The sequence below is a fragment of the Triticum aestivum genome, chromosome 2D (assembly GCF_018294505.1).
Source record: "Triticum aestivum cultivar Chinese Spring chromosome 2D, IWGSC CS RefSeq v2.1, whole genome shotgun sequence".
In the NCBI taxonomy this organism is placed as follows: Eukaryota; Viridiplantae; Streptophyta; class Magnoliopsida; order Poales; family Poaceae; genus Triticum; species Triticum aestivum.
The window spans coordinates 484,391,966-484,401,140 of NC_057799.1; the positions used below are offsets into that span (position 1 = coordinate 484,391,966).

A 9,175-nucleotide genomic window follows, 5' to 3' on the forward strand; every position below is an offset into this window, starting at 1 on the left:
AGTGAAGACGAATGAATAGTAGACAAGTGGGGGCAATCTGCCAAGAAGTTGGGGTGGCTGCATGATCTATCGATGATGAGGGGTAGAATGTTGCAGCTTTGGGATGTGTCAATCAATTGACAAAACGGGGAAAGTGTCGAGATGGTCACGAGACAACAGAATAGGCTGAATCTGAATCCAAACATTGAGCATTTTTTCCTGTTCAGGAAATCCAAACATTTTTTCACTAATATGCAAGACTTGAGTATCATTTCAATGATGGATAGAAAGTGAAGGTCACATGGAACATCTCATAATTATTGTACCCGTGAACGACATAACCTAGAGCGTGAGAGTAGAGACATGTGTTGCCCAACCCTGCACAAGGATGGCACTAAGTGATTAACAGTAACCCGTGGGCACCTGCGAGAGCCCAAGCCTTCGTTTCTTCCTGGATCGCCAACATGAGTTGCAGGGCGAGGGGGCGCGCATTGCCGAACGGACACATGTTCTGGAAGCACCAGATGGACCATGCCATGAGAATCACCAATGATGTTAGGCACTTTTGATGGCCGACAAGCGATGTGGAAGTAATGGAAGCCCAGTAGAGTAGAAAGTCCACATCTCCGGTCAGTGCAGGAACGGTAGCACGACACACAAGAACATCATGCCAAACCTGTCGAGAGAAGGGGCACCCAATAAGGAGGTGATGTGTGGTCTCCGGCTCCTGGTCGCGAAGGGCGCATGAGTCGGCGTGAGGCAACCCATGATTAGTCGATCTCGTCAAAGTCGAGCACCAGTCAAGGTTTGTCGACCACGCAACGAACTTGATCTAGAGTGACAACTTATGTTTTTCAGATGTGGTGCCCGTGCGGTGCGAAGGTGGAACCGAAGAATAGCGCGCCGTAGCAGGAGTTGGCCGAATAGTTACCATCTTGCGTCCATCGTCCGAACGGTCCTGGGTGTGAGATAGCGTCATGCTACAATGTCAAAAAATCCAAACATTGAACTGGGTGGACTAGTTTTGCGCTTTTTAACCCCAAACATAATTTCCATAAAACTGATATCTGTGATTGGAATGAAGAGCTAATTCTTCAGTTCTATGCGACGCTGCACATCACAGGAAATGCTGAAGATGTGAACTCTTGGGTGTTGGACTGGATGACAGAAAACACTCACTTCAAAGCACCGGCCTTTGAATTGCTTCCTGCCCTGCCTGTCAGTCCTCCCCTTGAATGTGCTCGTTGTATATATCATGAACCTGAACTCATTGATCACTATATGCAAGTGTTGATGAAGCCACTAAAGCCCGGTCAAGCCCCAATGACCAAATTCCTCGTGAAGGAATTACTATATCTGCCACGGACTGTCTATCGCATTCTGACCAAGACATTGAGTCCAATCAAGGGCCATGACTCGAATGAAGAAGAGGTCATTGGCATCATGAAGAATCTGCTGTTCAACATCATTCATGGCGTTCCTGTCAACTACCATGATTTTTTTATGAGGACTCTGGCCAATGTTGCATTGTCCCCTTTTGAATTGAAGCCTTACGCTCCTTGGATTATGAGATGCCTCAGATTAAGGTCTTCAATCAATTACAAGGCTGACACACTCAACCATGGCAGCTACTTGCCCCCATTGAAGTCCTCAAGCGGACATTTTCCTCAGCTGATGAAAAGGGCAAGGCTACTGTTGTTATTGATAAAGGCATTCGTTCATTGGATGGTCAGTTCCGCAAAGCTGCATCTTACTCCACCAATGATGACTCTGTCACTCATGACTCTGCCGCCAATGCCTCAAATCAAAATCCTCAAGGCACAACTCCAAGGGTGATGACTGATCGTGAGCTTCTCCTCAGTCTTCACCAGAAGGTCGATCGCAACCACAAATGGGTTAAGCGTCAGTTTGGTTCAATTCTTCACAACATGGCTGCTACGCACAATTCAGTGAAGAAGAACCACTACTACCTCTATGAAGTATCCAATCGCACCTGGGCTGTTCTATCTCATCTTTATGGCGAAGAAGATCTAAAGCAGATGGGCTTCAAGCAAGACTTTGACTGGTCTCAGCCACCGGCAAAGAAATTCAAGAAAGTCAAAGTTCCTTCCTTGGTAGCCAACTCATACTCTTCATCACCCCAAACATAATTTCCATAAAACTGATTGTTTCACTTTTCTACAAAAATCACTAAATAAATTTGATAAAACCGGTCTGTCTAAAAATCAACTCATTTTTCTACAAATCCTCATTAGCTTCCAAACAACCACTAACATGACCCATTTATGCCGCGATCTGTTTCTGTCATGCCATCCCACGACAAGATCTTGTCCATGCGGCCCACTTCTGCGACGCACCTCCCCACAAGCGAAGCACGTGTGAGGTTCCTTATTGCGCAACAGGCAAAACTAAGCACACATGTGACATGTGCTGTGCTCAACACACAAGACGAACATGACTGAACTGTTACAGCAACAAGGCCATTTTCAAACCGCTCGGGAATTTGCATCGTCAGCAAAAAGGCCTCTTGCCACCGCCGGACGCCGTCGTGTTCCCCCGCCGTGACACCGGTGGGATGCTGAAATGCCAGAGCCGGCCGGTCTTTCCCACCCGGAACATGTCGCAGAGGAACTCCTCGGCGTACCTCTTCTCCACCTTGCGGTCTACGTCGTGCAGGAACACGTCGGTGTCCCCCTCGCCGCGCCTCGCCCGCGCCATTGCCGCCGCCGTCCAAATCGCCGCCATCCTGCCAGGCGCCGACGCGAAGTACCCCTTGGGCGCGTCCAGCATGAGCATGTCCCACTCGTTCTCGTACACCTCCGGCGGCAGGTTGTGCAGCGCCAGCGGGCACGCGGCGTTGTCGCGGACCTGCACGGGGGCGTCGGCGGCCTCGGCTCCGGCGCCGGGGACGCAGGAGGAGAAGTTCTTGTAGGAGTCGAAGAGGAGGTCGGCGTGGTCCATCCGCGTGCGGTACGTGACCAGATGGGCGCGCAGGAACGGCGACCTAGCGCGCACGATGCGGTACCACTCCGGGTCCTCCTCCAGGAAGACGGTGACGCCGCCGGGGTTGAGCGCGTGCCAGAGCCGCGAGTCGTGGCCGAGGCCGAACACCAGCAACCGGACCGGCGCGCGGCGGCGCAGCACGTCGAGAGACAGGGAGATCTCGGCGCGTGACTGCTGCGGGACGGTGCGCGTGGTGGCGTAGTACACGGCGGCGTCGGCGAGCGCGGCGAGGCCTGAAGGCTCGTACCCGACGCCCGAGGGGGCTAGGACGCCGGGCAGGCACGGGAGCAACGGCAGCAACGGCAGCGGCGAGGTGAGGAGGGTGGCGACCAGCAGCGACGTGGCGACGAGCAATGCCGCTGCAGCGGCAGTGGCGATGCGGCCGGGGGGCTTCATTTCCGGGCGAGCCGGCGCGCAGTGCGTGTGTGCTGTGTGGGGTGGGGATTGGACAATACTCCATATTTAGCGCGAGCAGCGGAGCACGACGTGGCATCCCCTTCGCTGCACGATACCGCACGTTGCTTTCTTTTTCCGTCCCAATGTCGTAGTACTACCCCGCCGACGAGGCAACGACTTTACCGCAATTTTCTTTTAGTATAATTAGGGAATCTCTACCTACATTGATGGTGGACTGGCTGCACGCATATGGCCAAGTGGCCCATCAGTGGGTTTATTTGGTATGTAGGATTATTCTTGTGTTCTTTTTTAGATGGAATTCTTGCTCGTTTATCCGGAGTCTCAAAAAATAATAATCCAAATGATAAGTACCTCACGTCATGTACCTGGACATTTAGCCCGAACTTCCTTATAGCCGTCTGATCGGCAGCACAAATCTCTGCGTGCGTCATCTTGCCAGGTCGGCAGCAGAAACGTTTGGGTTGAATCGCTCTCGCACCGCACACCCATCCACCCCCGGATTCCACTTCTCTGCATCCCATCCACCTGTCCCGACCCCCTTCTCACTCTGCTTTTCTCCACCCTCTGTTCACCGCCGGATCTAGAGGAGAGATGAATGGCGGCGCCGGCGATGACGAGGAGGAGCCGCGGCACGGAGGAGCGTGCGCGGTGGGGAGGAGCTGTGGCGGGGAGTGGAATGGCGGCGGGGAGGAGCCGCAGCGGATTGCCGGGGAATGCGGCGAGGAGAATCCCTCGGCGCTCGGCGGATGCAGGGTACGGGTAGAGGTGGCGCGGCGGAGCAGGGCGCCACCAGCCTCCAAAGCACCGGTGGTGGTGGACGCCGGCGCGGGCATGCTGCCCTGGCTATCATTTCCGCAGGGTAAGGATGCCGAGCGACGGTGGTGGTAGCCGCCGACGCAGGCCTGCTGCCCCTGGCGACCCTCGCCGCCTTCCTCTGCTCAGAGCCAACGATGGTAGTTTTGTAGCGCACCTCCGCAAAGGTCCTGACCCGCAATCGCTATCTTCCTCCGCCCACGCGACAACACAGTGGGGTTTCTCTGGTGATCTCAAGTCCGCCGCCGCAGAAGCAGCTGTAGCACAAGCTCACCGAGGTCTTCGACGCGAGGCAGTTGACCCTCAGCTCCAACAGCGACAGCAACGCTATGAAGTGATTTTCATCACAGGTTCAACGATTTTCATTAACAGATTCAACGGTCTTTTTCACCATGCCCGCTAATTTTTCAGGGACATGTTTTTTGAGATGATAGTCGTTCCTTGTTGTGTAGCTAGGTTGCAGGAACTTTTTGTGGTTGATGTGATGCTAATTGATCAGTTTTCATGGTAATTTTACAAATTATAGTCCATGGCACCCCCAAATGTTTAGTACATTGCAACTCAAATTTTGTTTTCGATGTTTTGCGTGGAGGCCGAGTGCTGGCTCCTCGCCCGTGCCGCCACAACAGCAGTCGAGGCCGCCTCCATCTGTGTTGTACCCATCATCGTCGAGCTGCTCGTCCGCACTGCCATCACATGTCGCCGCTGTGGGCTCCTCGGATCCCCTCGATGTTATTACTTCACCTCCGATGTGGGACTGGCCGTCGTTCTCTCCTACGATGGTGGGTGCTCGACATCCCCTCTCCCTGTCACCTCCGTTTCCCTGTTGCTCATCCTTGGCTGTCCCTTTTGCTCTTGTAGTACGTGGCGGCGTCACCCAATTTGGAGGTAAGAACATGCCTTTATCCATGATGTGTAGAACAATTTGTATTAGTAGGCTCATGGGATTTTTTGCTAGTAAATCATTTGACAAATATTAACTATATCTAGTTGTAGGCTCATGGCTCACTTTCACACATTTTCCTGATGTTATATAGCGATGATTTTTGTTGCTGTGATGGCAAGCTTTACCCAAGTTCAAAATCTACAAAATTGCCATGACAATGTTTAGCTCGTATTTTCTGCAATGAGCATGGGATTTGTTAAGTAATTCAAATTTTTTTCCATGATGGAAGATTTTTTAAGTAATTCAAATATAGTCTTCTTTTTTGCCACCCCAATTTACATTCTGAAAATAAATTTCCATGGCAAAAAATCTTCCTTTCTGCCATTGCACCTTCACACATTTTTGGGGTCATATTATATAGTTTTATGTGATGGCAATTTTCACCCAAGTTCACAATCTCCAAAAATTTCCATGGCAATTTTTAGCACGTTTTTTTTTTACTTTGAGCATGGCAAAAAAAATTCTTCTTCTTTTGCAACATGGCAAAATTTCCTTCTCTAAGTAACCATGGCAAATCTAGTTAATACATGATGGCAAACTTAGTGCATAGACCATGGCAATCTTTAGGTCATGGTCTATGGTTTTTGTTGATCATGAACTTTTCATATCATGGCAAAAATTACTTTTTATTGCCATGGCAACTTTGCCATGTCTCTTTGTTTCAATTACCATGTCTCTTTTTCGTATCATGACAAAAAGTACTAAAATGGGTACTTCCAACTTGATAGGGAAAATAATTCCCCATATGCCTTGTGCCACATTGCAATATATTTCTGTTAGAGGTGTTTGCCATGTTTTTTTGTTAGTTTAAAGGTGTGTTTGCCATGGCAAATTTAATATTATTCACCACGCGGTCGTGACAGTGCGGCGGACCACCATATATATTGCAACTTTGCCATGTCTCTTTGTTTCAATTACCATGTCTCTTTTTCGTATCATGACAGAAAGTACTAAAATGGGTCATTCCAACTTGATAGGGAAAATAATTCCCCATATGCCTTGTGCCACATTGCAATATATTTCTGTTAGGTGTTTGCCATGTTTTTTTGTTAGTTTAAAGGTGTGTTTGCCATGGCAAATTTAATATTATTCACATGGCAAATTTACTTACATCGGCATGGCAAACTAAGTTTATATACATGTCAATATTAGTCTATGAACTATGGCAAAGTTTATAGACCATGACAATTTTAATTCAATTACCAGGGCAAGTTTGAACATGCATTTGCCATGGCAATTTTTGATTTTTTAATTACTTCACATTCTTGGCAATTTTCTTTCATGGAAAATTTGATTAAAAAAACATGGCAATTTTGAATATGCTTTTACCATGGCAATTTTCTTGATCATTTGTTTTGCGTTATTTTCACATACATGGGAATTTTATTACGCACAACACGGCAATTTTGGTAAAAACACCATGGCAAATTTGAACATGCATTTGGCATGGCAATTTTTGATCATCTTTTGTAATATTTCACATTCTTGGAAATTTTCTTTCATGGCCAATTTGATTAAAAAACACGACACATTTGAATATGCATTTTGCCATGGCAATTCTCTTGATCATTTATTCTGGGTTATATTCACATACACGGCATTTATATTACGCACAAGATGGCGATTTTGGTAAAAACACCACGGAAAATTTGAACATGCATTTTCCATGGCAATTTTTGATCATTTTTTGTATTATTTCACATCTTTGAAAAAAATTCTTCATAAAAGCATGGAAAATTTGATAAAAATACCACGCTAATTTTTTGAATATGCATTTTTTGCCATGGCAATTTTGAATCATTTGTTTTGTGTTATTTTCACATACACGGCGATTTTATTACGCAAAAAGATGCAATTCTGGTAAAAATATCATGGCAAAACTAAACTTCCATTTTTCATGGCATTTTTTTCTATTATTTCACATTCATGGAAATTTCTCTTTCATAAAGAATGGGAATTTTGATAAAAATAGCACCTTAAATTTGCATATGCATTTGCCATGTCAATTTGGTGATTAATTTTTTGTGTTATTTCACACACACGACAATTTTTATTATGGAAAAGACGACATTTTTTGGTTAAAATACCATGCTAAATTGAACATGCATTTCCCATGGCAATTGTTTTTGGAATTATTTCACATTCATGGAAAAATGTCCTTTTTTATAAAATTTGGCAAATCTACTAAAAATACCATGGAAAATTTTAAATATGCATTTACCATGGAATATTTTGACATTTTTTTGTGTTTTTTCACATACATGGCAAATTTCTTATATAAAAGCATGACAATTTTTCCTTAAGATACAATGGCAGAATTTATTATACATCTGGGCAACTTCGGTCATAATTACTCTTTTTTACATAAATGACAAATTTTTTATACGAAGCATGGGATTTTTAATTAAAATACCATGGCAATTTTCGATATACATCTGCCACAATAATTGTTTAATTAAAATGATGAAAAGCAGTTTTTCATATATATTTTGCCACGGCAATCTATTCAAATGATTTTCCATGGGAAATTGGTTTTTATATGTATCATTGTAATTTTTACACTAATTTTTTTCATCATGGCAAATTTTCATTTGTCACCACGGCAAAGTCTGGGCTTTATTAGTCACATCCAAATCTAGGTTTTCTAGTCACAGTATAGACTGGGCCTTATTTTGTCTTTTTCTTAGTCACAACAAAAGGCTTGGGAATGGAGCTGCACGAGGAGCGTTTGGGCCATGGAGGTTTAAGAGGGGTACGAGGGGCGTTCGGGCCAGGGAGCTTCTCGTGCCGAATGAACTCGTTCGGTCAATGCTCTCCTAGACCGCGCGTACGGTGGTTATCAGTGTCCAAAAAAAGTTCATCGCATCCGGAACACAAACAGGTAAGACATGAAAACATGCCTTATACAAATTATTCAAGCAGCCATACCTAGCTAGTCTATGAACAGCAAAGTTTGCCGAGGGTCGCGCTCAAGCATCGCGGACTCCTCCCGAGCATGGAACAAACTCTTGATCTCTTCAACAATCGATATGAAGATGGACCTATCCTTCTCTTGATCACATAATTTCGACGCCACCGCGTTGGAGTCAGTTTCCAGCACAAGCTTATGGATACCAATCTCGTTGGCAACTTGGGTAGTACAGTGGCAAATGAAAAGCCCAGCTTGCTCCGGCTCGGCGATGGACGGGAAGAACTGCACTCTCCTCCCATGAGCGTACCATGATGGTCCCAATGAACCCCTACGCCACCGCCACAATTGCCGCCTTGGTCGTCGCTCCATCCGCATTAGCCTTGATCCAACCCTTGTCTACAGACTCCACCTTTTTCGTCAGTACTCCGTTTAGTGGCGCCCTAGTAGCATCTTGTGTTGTATTCCACTCCTCCACTACACATCAAATCCAATCAACGTTTTCCTTGGCATTATCAATTCTCCTGATCTCCCTTGCTTCATTATGAGCTGGTGATACGTCTCTAACGTATCTATAATTTTTTATTGTTTCATGCTGTTTTATTATCAATCTTGGATGTTTTATAATCATTTTATATCATTTTTTTGATATTAATCTATTGACATAGTGCCAAGTGCCAGTTGCTGTTTTTTCCATGTTTTTTACATCGCAGGAAAACAATATCAGACGAAGTCCAAATGCCACGAAACTCCACGATGATTTTTTATGGGCTAGAAGGAACACATTGGGCCCTGGTTGCACCGGGGGGGAGTCCCGACGAGGGGACAACCCACCAGGGCGCGCCAGGCGGCGCAGGCGCACCCTGGTAGGTTGTGCCCACCTCGGGTGCCCCCCGGACCGCCTCTTTGCTCTATAAATACCCCCAAAAATACCAGAACCCTAGGGGAGTCAACAAAATATTCATCCAACCGCCACAGAGTCCAGAACCACCAGATCCAATCTAGACACCATCTTGGATGGGTTCACCACCTCCATTGGTGCCTCTTCGATGATGCGTGAGTAGTTCTTTGTAGACCTTCGGGTCCGTAGTTAGTAGCTAGATGGCTTT

The 9,175-nt window shown here is 46.3% G+C and overlaps 2 protein-coding genes across 5 annotated transcripts; one reads left to right on the top strand and one right to left on the bottom strand.

Annotated features, from left to right (window-relative positions):
- Positions 1-2,110: 2,110 nt before the first annotated feature.
- LOC123053988 (probable methyltransferase At1g27930) lies at positions 2,111-3,454 on the bottom strand. Its single transcript, XM_044477619.1, has one exon. It carries the CDS (start codon positions 3,376-3,378, stop codon positions 2,491-2,493), a length of 888 nt encoding a protein of 295 aa, XP_044333554.1. The 5' UTR covers positions 3,379-3,454; the 3' UTR covers positions 2,111-2,490.
- LOC123053989 (uncharacterized) lies at positions 3,388-8,844 on the top strand. Of its 4 annotated transcripts, XR_006425989.1 has the most exons (6): positions 3,689-4,562; positions 4,665-4,719; positions 4,805-4,994; positions 5,074-5,100; positions 7,846-8,039; positions 8,780-8,844. XR_006425989.1 is itself a non-coding variant. In XM_044477620.1 (5 exons), exons 1-5 carry the CDS (start codon positions 4,265-4,267, stop codon positions 7,903-7,905), a joined length of 630 nt encoding a protein of 209 aa, XP_044333555.1. In that variant the 5' UTR covers positions 3,696-4,264; the 3' UTR covers positions 7,906-8,578. The 4 variants fall into 4 exon arrangements, 2 of the variants coding, with proteins under 2 accessions (XP_044333556.1, XP_044333555.1); XR_006425990.1 differs by lacking the exon at positions 5,074-5,100 and having other exon boundaries at positions 3,388-4,562; XM_044477620.1 differs by lacking the exon at positions 8,780-8,844 and having other exon boundaries at positions 3,696-4,562; positions 7,846-8,578.
- Positions 8,845-9,175: the final 331 nt, after the last annotated feature.

Excerpts from the sequence above, each read along its gene's own strand:
- LOC123053988 (XM_044477619.1), bottom strand. The coding sequence starts at position 3,378 with ATGAAGCCCCCCGGCCGCATCGCCACTGCCGCTGCAGCGGCATTGCTC.
- LOC123053989 (XM_044477620.1), top strand. The coding sequence starts at position 4,265 with ATGCCGAGCGACGGTGGTGGTAGCCGCCGACGCAGGCCTGCTGCCCCT. Across the intron at positions 4,563-4,664 it reads TGAAGTGATTTTCATCACAG|CTAGGTTGCAGGAACTTTTT; the intron begins GTTCAACGATTT and ends CTTGTTGTGTAG. Across the intron at positions 4,995-5,073 it reads CGTCGTTCTCTCCTACGATG|TACGTGGCGGCGTCACCCAA; the intron begins GTGGGTGCTCGA and ends TTGCTCTTGTAG.